Raw genomic sequence first — 17,399 nt, 5'->3', positions numbered from 1 at the left:
GTGTAAGAGGGTTCCCCTTTCTCCACATCCTCTCCAACATTTGTTGTTTCCTGTCTTGTTAATTTTCCTCATTCTCACTGGTGTGAGGTGGTATCTCATTGTGGTTTTGATTTGTATTTCCCTGATGGCAAGTGATGCGGAGCATTTTCTCATGTGAGTGTTGGCCATGTCTATGTCTTCCTCTGTGAGATTTCTCTTCACGTCTTTTGCCCATTTCATGATTGGATTGTTTGTTTCTTTGCTGTTGAGTTTAAGAAGTTCTTTATAGATCTTGGAAACTAGCCCTTTATCTGATACGTCATTTGCAAATATCTTCTCCCATTCTGTAGGTTGTCTTTTAGTTTTGTTGACTGTATCCTTTGCTGTGCAAAAGCTTCTTATCTTGATGAAGTCCCAATAGTTCATTTTTGCTTTTGTTTCTCTTGCCTTCATGGATGTATGACACAGAATTTAGATGCAACTGTGATTATTTTATTCTACTCTGCCTTATAAACCCAGCATTTGTCACACTGTTCTGCATCAATCAAGTGGTCAAAGAATAGTTTTCAAGTGGATTAATGGAGAATTAGGGGAATTCAAGGCATATTCACTTAAGGAAAGCAAACTAACAGTTTAACTGGAATCTGGAGGATGTTAAGGGGTGCCATAAGTGATAAAGCTGGGGCCAGGTCGTGGGGCCAGGACAAGGTTTTGAATATTGAGGAGTATGGACTTTATTATTTCCTTACAGACACATCAGATCGTGTGATCCTAAAGCAGGCCTGTCAGGTGAGCAAGGCAGTGATTTTTGCTCCGAGGAGGGACTCTTGGAGAAACCCAGTCACTGTGGGGTGTCTGCCAGGAAATGGTGGATCCAAGTCTCAAACCCAAGACTTGGAGTCCAAACCTGGCTCCTGTCCACACCGCATGGCCCCTCAGTTGTAGGGCCAGAACAGCTTTCTCTGGTGTTGGTGTTTGGGAGCAGCAGAAGTGAAAAAAACAGAGCCCCCAGGAGGGGACTGGCAGCAAGGATCCCAGTGACAAGAATATTGGAATAACATGAGGGAAGACTGAACTCCCTTGGCGACAGTGAGTGTAGACAAGCTAAGGTGTCTTTTTAACAAAGAAAAAAAGGTTGAGGGATGGCCCATGACCTAGGCTAGTGTTTCTCAATCTTGGCACCATTGACCTTTTAGGCCTTATATCCATTATTATGGGGGACTGTCCATTGTTGGCTGTTCAGCAGCAACTCTAGCTTCCATGTGTTTTTTGGTTTTTTTGTTTGTTTGTTTTTATAAATTTTGTTTATTTATTCATGAGAGACACAGAGAGAGGCAGAGATATTAGCAGAAGGAGAAGCAGGCTCCCTAAGGGAAGCCCGATGTGGGACTCCATCCCAGGACCCCAGGATCACTCCCTGAGCCAAAGGCAGATGCTCAACCTCTAAGCCACCCAAGCATCTCTGACCTCCAACTGTTACATGCCAGTAGCACATACCCTCCATCTTATCCTTCCCATTGTGATGACCCCAAATGTCTCTAGAAATTACTGACCTTCCCCTGGGAGGCAATACCATCCCCCTTTGAGAACCACTGACCTACCCTGTCAATGTTGATTTGTTTCCAGAAAAGCAGTGGATCTTAAAGAGTTGTGGGGCATTTGGTGGGAAAACACTAAAGAAAGAAATTCAGTTTGGTCTTATGGGTTTGGGTTTCTTCCACTGGCATTGTGTTGCCACCTCCTGTGATAGGAAGCTGGGAGCGGCCGATGGTTAATTCATGTGTGACCGACATTCCATCCTAAACAATTGGTTTTCATTTTGTTCTATTTATGGTCATTTTATTCAATTACTTTTATTCAGCACCCAGCTTTATAAGTGTGTATAATCCTATTATGTTCTATTCCATTATGGAAACTTCCTAATAGAAGATCACTCAGTAATAAAATTAAATAAACATCCCATCTATTGTATTGGCCTTACACATTCCCCGACCGTAGCTGGAATTCAAGAGTGTGGAGGTGGGTGGAAGGATGGGAAGGGAGACAGCGGATCATTGAAAAGAAAGACAAAGATGCCAAAGGATGACACAAACAGGTCATCACATTCCTAGATCAACAGGAAAAATTTTAGTACAATTAAAAGTGGAGAATATCCTATGGTGGAATCATGGTTAGAAATGCTACCGTCCTCTTTCTCCCTCCCAAATTCCATAATACAACCACAAAAAATTCCTACACAGTCCTCTGCATTAACTATAGCAAGTGTTAGCTTAGAGGAACTAAAAAAAAAGAGAGAGAGATAATTTGCATGCTCTATACATATAAATATAAATAATGTATGCTAAATACAAATGTAACTATAAATATAAATATATAGCAGACACTGCAAAGGCATTTCCAAATGCATTTAATGTGGCAGCAAACCTTGTGGAAGGAGGAGTGGAGAGAGTAGCCTCCCTTCCTTTTGGCCTCACTTGGCACCTGGGCACAATTGACAGGTCTGAGCAAGTCAGCCAAGGTCTGAGTCATTGTTTTGGTTCTCCATGGAAACAAAAGCTCATGGGAATTTGACATAAAGTGTTTGCCAGACCTTATGGGTTTGTCATTCTCTTTGAGGGTCAGTAATATCACTTCTAGGATGATTCCCTGATATTCAACCAATTTCCTTTGCAAACACTTGCTCTGAGGGCTTACCAATATTGCTCTGCAGAGAAAGGAGAGTTTGGGGGTGAATCTCAGCCAGTCATCTACCCAACAGTTTTGCAGTTTTAACAAGGAGATTTGGGGTGTGTGCTCCCAGACATCACCTGCCTTCCCTTCAGGGAGCTTGTGGCCAAAGGGGAAAAAAATGTGTGTAGAAAGCATCTTGAGCTCTCACTAGGGTTGTACCCTAGAAAGACAAAGCTTTGATATAACTCTCTCACGTCTGTCAACTCTTATTGTTATATAGAGATTGCCTTTCCCCTGCTTTTCTCAAAGTTCCCAGCTTGGAAACTAATTATTAGGAGTTTCAGGTTCCATTTTTTTTTTTTTTTACACACGCCCAGGGAAGACTATGACCACCTTTGTTAAAGAAAAAAAGCCTTTGGAATTTGCAATAGATTAAAATTTAAAAAAGAAACAACAATGCTTTATACAGTTTAATTGTGAATAACTAAGGTGTGGACCAACTGGATTTTCTTGGAAATACTCCACGTGTTCTAAATGAAAGAGGAAAGTAGTCTGCATTTTTTGACTTAAAGCTAAGTGTTTGATATACGGGATCAGGACATTTTGCCACATTCCAAGCAAGTCTGGTTTCATCTTTTGCCACTTGAGGCTTCTGAACTTTAAGTCTGTAGGATTTAAAGCTTTGGTCTGCTTTTATTTTTTTAATATGGCAATAGAAGCTGACGAATCTTTCCTAATTAAAGTAATATCTAATCTCCTGTAACTTTCCTGGCATATAGCGAGTATTTAGTAAGTACTGTTTTCTAAAATTGCTTTTGTACAGCCAGGCCCTTCTCTATATTCAAGATGGGAATATAGTGACCCAAAAGCATCTGAGCATTATTTAGCAGGAGAAAATCTAGGCCAGTTGACTGAGTGCTTTTCTTTAAATTGCACATGATCTCACATTCCCAAAATACCCATGCTCAGGGAAGCTATATAAGGCCGTGTGGCAATCTGTTCTCAGTCATATGTGCCTAATTATTAGTACTAGAGACTGCTTGAGCTTGAATGAACCTTCAATGCCTTTTCTCAACCTCTATCTTCATGGTGTAGGAAACAGAGCCTATGAGGGGAAAGTGACTCACTCAAGGCCATGCGGTTTGTTTCTTATAGAGAACTGCCCCCGCCCCTCCGACATGTAGTCCAGCATCTTTACTCCACACTCCTGCCTGGAGTGCTAGGTTCTCAGTACTCATCTTTAAATACTGTCCTCAGTGAGGTTCCATTAGAGTGCCATGAATGCCTCAGAGGGATAGCAAATATATTTGTAAACCAGCAATTTTTATGTTGAGTGTATAATCTGCATATTGGCATTTTCATTAGACTTGCTGAACTTATTTTTATTATGCTTTTTAAAGAAATGTTTTCATTTATTGGACAAATATTTCTTGAGGGTCTCTGCAAGAGACACTACGTAGATAGGATCCCTGTAGCAAATGCTTGTTGGTGTCCCACCTGTACCTGCTCGGCATCTACCGCCTGTGCCTGCCCACTGTGCCCTGCTGCCAGCACCCATGACTCTCTGCTTTGGTGCTTTATTCTAGCCAAAAGTCCTGGAACAGGGGCAGATACAGCTGCAGTGTAAACGACCCAGCTTCCCCACCTTTGGTGGGGATGACTCTGAGATGCATTCACTACCGTTTCCCGGAGACCTCCAGGGATTTGAACTCCAGTTGCACACAGTGAGCCCCATTGGATAAGACCTCCATTGCCGGCTTCCTTCCCTGCCTGCGCTGGAGGCCTTGGGTCAGAGTCTGCTTAGGGGGGAGCCTCGTCTAAGCCAGTCACTGCCTTCTGGCTAAAGCTGTAAGGTTCAGACCTGGCTGAGGATGCAGGGCTTGACCTGAAACCTGAAGGCTGAGCAGTGGTTAGGCAGGAAGAGAGCCCAGAAGAAGATTCTGGGAGGAAGCAAGAAAATGTGCAAAGTGAGAAGGAACAGGAAAGAGGCCAGAGTGTAGGCTTCATGGGAGATGGCTAAAGCGATGTCACACAGGACTCTATAGTGAGGATCAGAAGTTTATACTAAATTCGAGAAACCCCTAGAGGAAGTTAAATGGGGGAATGTGGTCATCTGATTTCTACTTGAGAATGATTATTCTGGAAGCTCCATGGAGAATAGATTGGGGGGAGGTGAGAGTGGAGCAGGACGTGAGTTGAAGTCCAGCTGAGAGGTGGTGTATGGTTCTCAGCACCCAGATTCAACTGTTGACCAGGAACATAATTAAAATAGGACCCAAATGTAGAATACTATGCATTTACATCTTTGCAAAACTATTTAAATTTCAGTGTTTCTCAGAATTTTGCAGTGAAAAACCCTTTGAAAATCCAGTGAAATATGTGGACTTTTGCTCTAGAAAGACACAAACAGGGGATCCCTGGGTGGTGCAGTGGTTTGGTGCCTGCCTTTGGCCCAGGGCGCGATCCTGGAGACTCCCGGTGCATGGAGCCTACTTCTCCCTCTGCCTATGTCTCTGCCTCTCTCTCTCTCTCTGTGTTTGACTATCATAAATAAATTTTAAAAATTTAAAAAAAAGAAAGACACAAACATACATGAAAGCATGATGTTGAATTCATGTGCAGGATTGGGAATATATATATATATATATATTTTGTCTACATGCATTAGTTTGCAAAAGCTCCCTACCAAGTATTGTTTCCATTCTGGACCAATGGTAGTGGAAAGACCAGGGAGTGACACATATAGGAAGTCTTGACAGGCTGGCCTGGAAGTGGTACCATCATTGTTCACCTCTCATTGGCTACAATTCAATGGCACAACTACAACCAACCTCAAGGAGGTACAGAATGCATAGTCTCACTATGGCCCCAGAAAAATACAGCTTTCAGAAGGCAAATAGCACTTGCAGCCATTAATGTACACATACATGTTTTTTTATGTTTGTCACACTGGAGGTGTTCAGTGTTACTTTTCCTAGAGAATGGTATAATAAGTCATGTCAGAGGTTTGAAGGAAGGAAAGGGAAGAAGCCAATGAGGATTTGGGCAGGAGGACTCTGTACATGATGTCCAGAACCTGTTAACTAAAAACAAACCCTCCTCCTGGCCTGTGCCGATGGTACTTATGCAAAGGCTGTGTCCTTGAATAAAAGATTAAGACTAAGTGGAAGTAGAATCTTGGCTCCAGACTCCACTGTTCTGTGCCCTGAAGAGTTGGAAGAACTGGAATTCATTTGAAATAAACACTTGCTCACTTCGATTATGTGTCAGTTGGAAAGGGAGATGATTGTATCATCAACAAAGTGATTCTTTGCATTCATTTCCCTTCCACTCCGATGACCAGTCCTCCTGGTTCTTTGGGGTAATAGGCACTGGGCCACTCATTCAAGCACTTACTGAGTGTCTACTCTGGGCTTGTTTTTTCCTAGAGGGGAGAAGCAGCTCAGAGGCTCCTCATTCACTTATTTTTTTAGGGAGGGTGTGGCCACCAGAAGTTGGAGGTGAAGTAAGGGCTGTCAGTGAATTGCATTTTTCCATTTGCTCCCATTACAGTGTTAGAGATGCTTTTCTTGGGGTAGAGGGTGGTGAGTCTTGCTTTAAGAAACGAAGAAATTCCATTTGAGAACACAGCAAATTTTAATTTCTCTGGAGTTAAAAGGAAGGAAAGCTGATTTGTCTCCTAACATATGAAAACAATTTTTCTGAAACTTAGAAATATATAAAAAAAAAAAAAATCCAGAAGCATATTGTCTGGAGATCAGAGCCCTTCTGACAATCACATCTAGAGTCTGTGTGATTCAGCAACCGTGGGGAATATTGGGTTTCTTCCACCTTGCCTGTTTCTCATTCCTGCCCCTGATTCTCTCACCTATATCATAAATACTCTTTTCCAGCCCCCTAAATTTTAGCTGTTTCCTTTGAGAGACAGTTGAAAAGCAATCTTTATTACCACTTACTTTGGATCTTCTCTTAGAGTTATTAATGTGTTAATGCATTTTTTTTTTTTCTGCATTCTCCTTTCTCTGGTCAGGGAAGATCGAACTTTCTTCAATACGAGAAGGACTTAATTGGTTAATTTCATAATTTAGAGTCTTTGTTAGTCTAGATTGCAGAAAGAGAAGTTCCTTTAAGCTCACTGCAACTACATTTGCTTTTGAAGGGGCCCTTTATTTTGCAGTGAATAAAGTGTCTCTTATTAAACAGAAAATAAAAGAATGCTTGGCAGGACTCTACTCCCAATGGGTGAAACATCACAGGAAATTGAGAAATTGTTTCTTTTTGGCCTTGTGGGAGAATTTTGCTGGTGAAATTTCGTATTAAGGTTTTAAGACTACTGCTTGAATCCATCAAGAAAGCCCCATCGAAGAACGGACAGCTTCCGTGGGGAGGAGGGCAGGGGGAGAGGACCAATGTGACCTTGCTATATCTGGTCTCTCACATTTTCTAAGAAATCTGGGCAATGGCCAAGAAAATTCTATTCTCTTTTTCATAATAATCGTGTCACTGCTAAAGAGAACCTCGACATATTTTAGCAATTTAGGATTAAGCTTGTCAAAAGTTAGCTGCAGTTGGATGCCTTTTCACTTGTGCCTGCAAAAGAAGGTGTTTTATTTGCCCAAACAAGAAAAGTGTCCTAGGTATGCATCCAGCTTGTGTTCTCCAGTTAGACTGTGAGCTCTAGAACTTGGGCCTTCGACCTGTGTCCTGAGTTCCAAACCTGAGGCCCAAACACTGAATGTTTTTCCACAGAGACGCTTTATCTGGGGTTTGTGCCCCACACCCATGCTCTTATGTTAGCCATTCAGCTGAGTTCTAAGTTCCTTGCAGACACTGGGCAGTAGCATAGAACATAATAGAACATATGTTCTATTGTCCAAACCCAAAACCTTCCTTGTTCACTTCCCATATTCGCCTCAACATGCAATGAGTTGCCAAGTCCTACTGAGTCCCCTAAATATGCCTAACAGCCATCTCCTGTTTCCTCCCCAGAACCTGGTTCAGGCCACAGCTATCTCATGGCTTGATGTCTGTAGAAGCTTCCTTAGCAGGTCTCCTGACCTCAGTCTTTCCTTCTCAGAATCCTGTTTTGTTCCTACAGCCAAAGTGAGTTTTCTGTAATTCAACTTGATCATGTTACTGCCTGGCCCAAGGCTGTTTTGTTTTGTTTAGAGCCTACCTGCAATTTTCATTATAAAGCCCCAACTCTTGGCCTGGTCTTTGCTTCTGTTTCTCAGTTTCCTACCCTTTCCAGATATATCACTCCCTTGAAACATAGAGAGCTCCCCACTCTAACTCTAAGCGGACAGTGACAGTACCCCTCTCTGGTTTTCCCCTTTTTGGGTAATTCTAATCTGTTACCCAGAAGCTAGAGAACTTTCCCTTGACCACTCCCCTAGATTGGATTACACGCTCCTCCTTTGAGTCCCCATGCACCCTAGACATACTTCTCAGAGAGCTAATCCTTAATTGTCAGCACCCTGAGGGCCGCCCAAATGAGGGCAGTTCATTTATCTTTGAATTCTCTGTTATCCATATGTTGACCAAGAAAAAAAGGAAGAATTGAAAAAAAAAACAAAAGCTTTTGGGGGAAGGGTCTTAGAATCATAGCTTTGGGAGCACAGATTCAGGGAGCGACCCCAACTGTGTCCCATTGAGGAATACAAGCCAGGGATCTTTATTAGCAGATTACAGAAATATTAGAACATACTTATGTTGGTTTTCCAAACGTTATGGTTGGAAGATGTAATTAATTACACTTTATATTGTTGGTTTTCTGAGTACATTACGTCCATTCCTAGGAGAACATCTTCTGCAGAGTGTCCAGTCTTTATCCAGAATGTGGATTCAGCAGCCCTGGGTTCAGTCATGACACTTTTGCTTGGTTCAGTAGCTCAATACGAAACATTGTTCAAAAAACAGGATGAAGTGTTAGTCTCCAAACGGAGTCACTCATGTCCAGAGGTTTTACACAGGTTCACACCTATTGAATAAATGAGTGAGAAAGAATGACTACCTATTAGTGCTTTCCTATATATAAAATTGAATCCTGAATGTAATGTCAACTTTGGCTAATTCTGGCTAAGCATTTTGGAAGATTGGAAAGGCAACTGTGAAAGAAACGAAAAAACCCAGATTTGAGTCTCTCAGTTACTACATGTCGTGACCTTTGCTAAGTCTATCTTAGTTCCTTGTCAAGGAACAAAGGATGATATGTCATAAGGTATGGCTGCGGATGAAGGGAAAAGGGTCTTGCGTGGGGGAGGCACTTCTTAAATTATAATGTCTAGACACGTCAGAGGGGCTCTGACCCTCTTCATATCTGTGTTCTCCTTACATGCCCAATGCCAGCCTAGAAGATGTGGGGTATGAGGTGTTCTGTGTGGCAAAGACGAGAGCAGAGTATTTGCTATCACTGTTCAGTTAGGTGGAAACACACCAATGGCAGGATGGAAGCAGAAAATGATTCACCCTTTCATTTCCCACTGAGTGAAGTATGGAAATACACTCCTGCTTCCTCACAGACTGTTGTTAAAAGAAAGACCAGATATAGCAAGAAAGCAGTTGAATTACATTTCTTGGATACCTTAACATTATTCATCTCTTTGGACTCATTCGTTCCATTTCTAGGATTTGTCTTGAAGGAATGATTTTTGAAAGGTGGGATGGACAGGTGTCCCTTGCAGTTATGTTTATTATAATGATTGACAATATCTGAAATGTACAGTCAGTGAGGGACTGCTACAGCTTTGTCTTTCAGTGGGTTCTCTGTAGGATAGAAACAATTTTGATAAAAAGAATACTCAAGTGAGAAAGGCAGTCTTAAGAAATTCAATCAACTGTTTAATGAAGACTATATAAATCAAACAAATATAGAAAAACAAAAATTGACCAGTAGGAAATGCACTCCATTTTCAAAGGGATTAGTGGTAACTAAGAAAGCCACAGCACAGCCCTGCCTCACTAGACAGAGGACACAGTGAATGAGGTTCACTGTCTTCCGGGCAAAGGGATCTTTATTTGACATTGGATAGAGGCCAGACCTTCATCCTGTCTTCTAAAACCTGGAAAAAAACATTCAGAGGAATATCAATAAGAAGTAAAAATCGCCTTAGAGTTTGGAGAGCCAAAGTTGTAGGCTACCAGAGGAGGAAGGTTAACTTCTACTGGAAACAAGAGTAATCATGACAACTTGGTGAGGCATTTTTGAGCATGCAAAGAGTTTTCATATACATTGTTTCACTTCAATTGGCTCTTCTATGCAGCTTTATATCTTCATGGCCTGCAAAAATCACTATAGATCCCAAGATCTGAGAAACACAGTTACTTATTTGGGCTCCCTTCCCTTTATCCGCCTCTTATCCAGGGATTTCCCTGCTGTGTAGAGTTCACTTTGAACCCAGTGGAAATTTCGTAGAAGGGAAGAGTTAAGCCCAGGAAACAAAAAGACATTTCACTGTGGCTTTATTCCCTGGAAGACCTCCAAGCATTTGTCAGATCTTTATTTACACGTGCTTAGTGGAGCTTTGTGTTGGTACAGGAGGCACAGAACCGCTGTGACCTGCCTATTGCCACACAGCAAGTCAGTGGTAGAATCCATATAGAATTAAGATCCCCTTTTTTTTCTTCTTGAATCCCCATCTAGCCCAACTGTCAGTTCTTGCATGGGACTACATGTTCCTTTTTTTTTTTTACTGCCTGTCTCCGCTTCACCAAAGATCTGTTTTCTCTTATTATTTTCCCACATTGCTGTGGTTCAGATCATAGTGCATTTGTCAAGTGTGTTGTGTGTTTTCACCCTTAGAGCTTAGATGATTCAAAACTTAGGAAGAAGAAAGAAAGAGAGAGAGAGAAAGAGAGAGAGAGAGAGTAAGCAAGCAAGCCACTCAGAACAATTAACTTTGGGCTTTGGCCATTTTTCTCAAAGACAGGCTACTGTATCTTATCTGATTTGAATGTCTATGTTCTTAGGATGAGAAATAAATCTTGACCAAAAATTCAAGCATTCATGTCCAGGCGTTTGAGAGGAAGCTTTGGTGCACGATGGAGCTTCTTGAGAGAGTTTTGTTATTTCACTAAGGACACTGCTGAATGCCCTTGGTTTACGCTTCTCTTTCGAAGTTTATTTTATGTTTTGTTGTGGTTTTCAGATTTCTCATGGTTTGGATTTGGGAAAGTAAAATCAAGACAAGGTGTTGGTAAGTAGTTACTCCTTCTTTGGATAAGTAACAAGTTTGTGTTGCTTGATTCAGATGAAACTACTTGGCTCCTCTTCACACGTGTTGGCCCCTTGATTAATTTTCTGTGTTCCTTGTTTCTGAGTTGCTCAAGAAAGAGGACTAGGATTTTTCCAGAAAAGGCATTACTCTCACTAACTGAGCTCAGTAAATGGCTTTATATTTTTGAAGTTGATGTTTTTTAATCCTAGGAGGAATGCCAACTGCTGCTCCAGGTCTAGGTAGTTGCTGGGCTTTTCGGAAGGTTTAGGAAATAAAATGCAATAGCACCCAAACTCCACATACAGCAAAGTTGGCTTCAAGTCAAGTCTGGACAAGTGGGGATCTTAACTTCTTCCATTAGCCAAGACGTAATACATTTTTGAATTGGTTAAATCAGCTGTTCATTTATGACCATTTCTCTTTCAAAACAAGACTCTAACGTCCAGACGCTCTGATTTGGACTTGATTGCATTCTATTCCTTGCATTCAGACTGTGTGCTGACAATTGAAAAGCAGAGTTTGTAGCTTACCAAATGAGTGCACATAATGTATCTCATCACTGGGATTGAAATCAGGTGTGATCTCCGGGGCCCTCCAATTTGTTCAGTACTTTCTATGGGTACAGCAACAATGAACAGGAATTCATTAAAAAGCGCAAAAAGGCAAACTGCCTTACATCTTGTATGTGTGTTTCGAAGAGTTGGCCATCTTGGGCATCTGTTGGTTAGTATGTATTGTGGTAGTGAAGTCGGGGAGGGGAAATGTACCAGTGTCATGGACCCTTCCGGTCCTGAGCCACCCACCCCCTATGTGTTCATCCCTCCATGCAAGGAGTTCTGTTTTCCATTCCTTTTTTGAGCATGATATTAGTAACTCTGACCCTGAAGTGTCCCCCATGAATTCCAAGGTAAAAGCTCTTAACTAGCAAAGTGAAGATAGAGATGTGGCCAGATTGGAACATTAAACTCAACCAGCTCAGGATTTGTTTGGTGACTCCCCCAGGGGCACATTTCAGATACAGTTAATCATAGTCCCTTTGCCAAGATATCAGAGAGTACCCTGCTGGGAAATCTTAAAGGTTTTGTAGTGTCTGTGTGTGTGTGTGTGTGTGTGTGTGTGTGTGTGTGTGTTTGTGTAGGGGGCACAGGAGGCAGAAGGAACAGGGTGATAAAGACTCCTACAAAGGCAATGGGTCTTCCCTCCACTAAACAGAGGATCACTGTAACCCTGTAATCATTTTCCAGGCCAATTTTCCCTGCTGCGAGGTGTGCGTTCTTGGAAAACTTCAAAAACAGGGCTTCACCCCTTTAGGCCACAGCAGAGAGAATTCTTCTTCAGAATTGTTCTTTGAGCCACAGTCCATCAGAGGTGCTGCTGCTTTAAAATGTAGGTTGTATTATTATTTGGGTCTGGTGAGGCCAACAGGTCAGAGAAAGACTGCCATGGAAAAGATAGTCTGTTACTCACCATTTCTGAGAGAAGAGAGCAGCCACAGCACAGTGGGAGGACTCCAGGGGGAGCACCAGGGTCGGTCAGGAGGCAGGGGGAGTGATGGGAGAACGCTGGGCAGGAGGCTTTATGGTGGTTTCCATGGGAAGGAACAGGCCAGGCAAGGTAAACAGGTTTAGGATGGGCTGTTCTGAGTACCTTCGGCAGGCTGTGGGCAGGCAGGCTGTCCTCAGTTGTCTGGTGCCTGGCTCTGGGGTGACAGGGCAGGTGGATGGCAGCATACTATAGATCGGCTGGCTTGTATATGAGAGGTACGCTCTCAGGCAAGTTCTTTACCATCTCTAGGAACTGGCTATCTCTGGGAGGGGCATTACCTTCAGGGTCAGCCAGGCCCCGGATGTTGAAGCATCAGAATACAGAAAATAAGAGGCATGGTTAATACAGCTGCTCAAGAACAGTTTCTCCCCTTCCCTTAAAGACATTGTTGGTCTTGAGAGAAGGAAATCCTTTCCCCAGATGACCTTCAGCAGTTCTTATTATTAGAAAACAAGCATAAGACTTAGAAATGTCTGGAAGTCTGGGGGTGCCCAGGTGACACAGTCAGTCGAGCATCTGACTCTGTGGATTCAGCTCAGGTTGTGATCTCAGGGTTAGGAGATCAAGAGCCCCACGTGGCACTCTGTGCTCACTTCAGGGTCTGCTTAGGATTCTCTCCTCCTCTCCCTCTGCTCCTCCCCCCACTTGCTCTCTAAAGTAAATAAATCTTAAAAAAAAAAAAAAGTCTGTAAGTCAGATGTGCAGAATACATTACCAAGCAGCTCTGTTGAAAGAAAAATGCTTCTTTGCACCTGAGACATATTAAAATAAAAATGGGCTAAAAACGTTTCCAGGCATAGCTCATATTTGTCAGCTCAGTAATTAGAACTACCCCCCTCCCAAACTTAGCAAGTTGTACATACCCGGCAATTTAAAACTTTTTATTAATGTTATAAGACATTTTTTTCAAACCTTCATATGAATTTCTTATAACCCACTGTGATGTGCCCCTGACTCTTCTGCTGTCTTTTTGTGGTGTCTCCTTGAGCTGGTGCACAGACACACAATGACACATCCCGTGATAGGCGCAGACAGCCTGCTGTCAAATTATATAGACATTCATTGTCCCTGCTGAGAGCTTTCCCCCTACCTAACTTTGCTGTGCTCCATTAGATCAAAATGTTCACAGAAAAATGGGCTGAATCCCTGCAACCTTGCCAGCCATATCAATCTTCCAGGATTTAGAATATCAGTGATGAAGAAAATAGCACTTGAATTAATATTTGCTTGATAAATTGTGGAGGTTTGTATGTTGCTCAGATTTGTCAACAGTAACCTTCTGGCAAAGTGAAAAGGCTTTTGAAGAATTGCCTCTGGTGCTTTATACCACTTTCATGCTTACCTTTTTACCCGCTTCCCCTCTCCCCAACCGAAAGCCCATTCCCTCGGGCTTTGTTACCTCAGAATTGGGGGTTTTCCAAGGGAAGGAAAGGGTGTCCTTTGGTGGAAGAAGAAAAGCAAAGAGAAAGCTTCTTGCTGCAATTCTGTAAGGGCACCACTGTATACATGGTGGATGATTTAGAGCCCAGATTCCTGGAGGCATCTCAGCATTGCCTTCTAGATGGCAGCTTCCTCCAAAGTGATTAGATGCTATAGGAATGCTGATAGCCTGACCTGGGCCCCGGGGAGAGTCACAGAAGGAAGCAACGCATTCTCATCATTGCAAGGGCTCTGGAAACAAGTACCGCTGGCCTTCTGACAACACGTGGAGTATTGGAACATGACAGCTCCTGCATTCCTGGGGGTAAACGTTGAGAAATGTGCGACCTTGATTGCACACCCCTGGGGGCGCAGGCAGTAGCGCGCTTTGGTAACCTCAGAGTGGGGCGGGAGCAGCTGTGCCAGGAACACAGTGAGGGTGCCAGTGGTGGGAAGGCTTTACTGGCAAGATGCAGAAACCCTAACATAACACATTTCCATTTTCCATCTCTGGGTTTAAGCTCTGGGTGATCTAGGCTTGTCAGGAAGCAAATCATAAAACAGGGATGGTGAAGGAGATTGGAAAGAACTTGTCTGTATAGCTATTCTTGGCAGAATTTCCACTCTTTACTAATGCTGGTGAGCTAGGCACAGGACACAACCAGCGAGATTGCTTTTGCTTTGAGTGTTCTACAGATTCTAAATTGGCTGTGTGAGGACTTGTTTGCAGAATTAAGCCAGAGTGTATCATTAAAGGCAACTGAAATGCACATCCCCTTGAGAAGACGCTTTAAAAAATTACCTATAATAGCAGCTGGCTGCCTCCTGCATAGTTTGCTTAAGATTCAGCTAGCTGGGGTATGTCCAATTGTTATCACTGCAAACTGGGATAATCCCCTTCTGAGGCAGAAAATGAATCTTGGAGGTCGGGGGATGGATTATCAGTATCTTTCATAGGGGGCTCAAAAATGCATGACACAATGACTTTTGTCTTTGGAATTGCCGTGCTTCTCACTGAAATCATTAACTGAGAAGGAAAGGGGAGAGAAGGATGGAGGTGTGGAAACATGTATGCTGGGTGGTTGGATGAAGGCACAATCCCTTGCTCAGCAAGTAGCAATTCAGGCTTTTCTTCCACTGGTACACAGTTGCCTTGATTGATACTTGATTCTGTCTTTTGTTTTTCCTCCTTATCTTTCCTCCCTGTGTTTCTCTTGGCTTCTGCCAGTGGTTGTGGGCAGTGGTCTGCTTCTGTGAGAACCTGCAGCCACTCAGTACACTGCAGAAACACGTGTACTATATGTCAAGGGAGGTTGTCGACTTCTCACCTACAGAGTGTGTATCATGAGCCAGCGAGACCTTAAATTGTTTCAAAGTGTTCACATAGACCTTTAGCATCCATTGTGCATCCAGTTTTGTTTGCACACATTATGGGTTTAGTAGTCAGTGAATACATTGTTTAGACAATACACAGTAGATCACATTTATGGGCATATGCATTCTTAGACTCAAGACTAGAAAGTCTAAGTCTTGTGTGAAAAATGCTATGGTTATTGCATTAGTATAAAGACATCCATAGAATGATCTACAAATAAGATTAGGGGTAAAGGCAAAGCAGGCAACTTTGCTGTGGGATTGACCCATTATTTTCATGAAAGCATTTTATAGGCAAAAGTGTCATTGCTATCAGGGTATGCAGAAAGTGAAACATTAGTAATAGGACCATCCAGTGTAATTTTAGTCCACCAGTTAGAAGTTTATTTCGTAATACCTAAAAGCAATTCATGCTCATGAAGCACATTTAAATTTATAATACTCTTTGCTATCACTAGTATCATAAAATAACAGATATTCTTTTGCACATTTTATGAATGTAAGTGGACATAGGGGTACAAAAAAGTAAGTGACTTGTCCAAAGAGTGGAGAAAGGCACTCAGGTGTTTGAACTGCTAGTATGCCTTTCAGTATATGGTGACATGGCAATCCTGCATTCATGCTGGGAGTTTCAATGAGAGAGTGTTCTAAAGCTGTTCAGAGAACAGAAAGCAAAGCTGCATATTAACTTACCGGAGAAGGAAGTCAAGACATTGGAACCTTCACACATTGCTAATGGGAATAGAAATGGTGCAGCTACTTTGGAAAACAGTTTGGCAGTTCCTCAAAATGTTAAACATAGAGCTACCACATGACCCAAAAATTCTACCCAGGAGAAATGAAAATGTATGTCTCCACAAAAACTTGTACACAGAGGTTCAAAGCAATATTGTGGACATCGGTCAAAATGTGGAAACATCTGAATGTCCATCAGTGGATGAATGGATTAACAGAATGTAGCATATCATACAATGGAATATTATTGGCAATAAAAAGGAATAAAGTAATGACGCATGCTGCAACATGAATGAAGCTTAAAAGCATGCTGAGTAAAAGCAGTGTGTTCCAAAAGATCACATATGATTGCAATCATATGAAATGTCCAGAATAAATCTATAGAGACAGAAAGTAAATTTGTAGATGCCTGGGGCTAGGAGTGGGGATCCTGGGAAATAATTGCTAATTAGGATGTTGAAAATCTCCTAAAATCACATGGTGATGGCTACACCATTTTCTGAATATACTGAAAACCACTGAATTGTACACTTTAAATGGGTGAACTTAGTGTGTGTGAATTATAGCTCAAAAGGCATTAAAATTATAGAATATGTATTTTTTTCCATCTCCAGGCCCAGCTTCAGTTATCAGCAATGATGATGACTCTGCCAGCCCCCTCCACCACATCTCCAATGGGAGTAACACCCCATCATCTTCAGAGGGCGGCCCCGATGCCGTCATCATTGGAATGACCAAGATCCCTGTCATTGAAAATCCCCAGTACTTTGGCATCACCAACAGTCAGCTCAAGCCAGACACATGTAAGTACAGCTGTTTATACTTAATGGCCTGGAGCTTCATAGCTGAATCAATCAGCGTGTTTATCAGAATGGCTGACAAGGATGACTGAGGGGAGGGGGCAGTGAAATGTCTGAGAATTCCGGGGGCTTTGGGGCTATGGAATGGATCCTTTATTTTGCTGTTCATGGAATTCTCAGGGTGTGTGTCCTTCTGGGCTTGGAACTGTGGACAGATACTGACTTTTCTCGGGATCCATTTTCCAAAACCATTTGTCACCATGAAGTTGGAATCAAGGCATGCTTATCTTGAAAAAGATAGAGACAGAAACCAGAAGTATTATTAGGCTGCATATTCATCAGTTACAATAGACAGGCAATTGGTGGGTTTTAAATTTGATTTATTGAAAGTTATGAAAACATACAGCATTGATAGGAAGGTGCTGTGTTGCACACAGGGGATATCAATTCAGGTAAATCGGTATTCTTTGTTCAGTCCTTGTTCCCAGCATGAGATTTGTTGTCATGCCACAATAGCAAAAAGACATCACAACAGATGATGTGCATATTAAGTGCAGTGATCTATACTACTCAGAACCAAATTCACCTATTAGCTTCTGTTGAGAAGCTTGAGATTTCTCTCAGGGACTCTTACCCTATCTTTAGAGCCATTGCTCAAATA

At 42.2% G+C, this 17,399-nt stretch overlaps 1 protein-coding gene across 12 annotated transcripts in view; it reads left to right on the top strand.

Moving 5' to 3' along the window:
* The window catches only part of NTRK2 (neurotrophic receptor tyrosine kinase 2), a 329,574-nt gene that overhangs the window by 169,048 nt on the left and 143,127 nt on the right, over positions 1–17,399 (top strand). For 10 of the 12 annotated variants that reach the window (XM_072836158.1, XM_072836149.1, XM_072836194.1 and 7 more), the window contains 2 exons: positions 10,797–10,844; positions 16,553–16,741. In XM_072836158.1, the coding sequence (XP_072692259.1) occupies positions 10,797–10,844; positions 16,553–16,741 (237 nt within the window). The remainder of the gene's footprint in view (positions 1–10,796; positions 10,845–16,552; positions 16,742–17,399) is intronic. The other 2 variants (XM_072836159.1, XM_072836224.1) reach the window with 1 other exon arrangement.

This window comes from Canis lupus, chromosome 1 (assembly GCF_048164855.1).
Source record: "Canis lupus baileyi chromosome 1, mCanLup2.hap1, whole genome shotgun sequence".
Taxonomy (NCBI): Eukaryota; Metazoa; Chordata; class Mammalia; order Carnivora; family Canidae; genus Canis; species Canis lupus.
The sequence above is the reverse complement of the archived record's forward strand: the minus strand, read 5'-3'. Positions and strand labels throughout refer to the sequence as shown.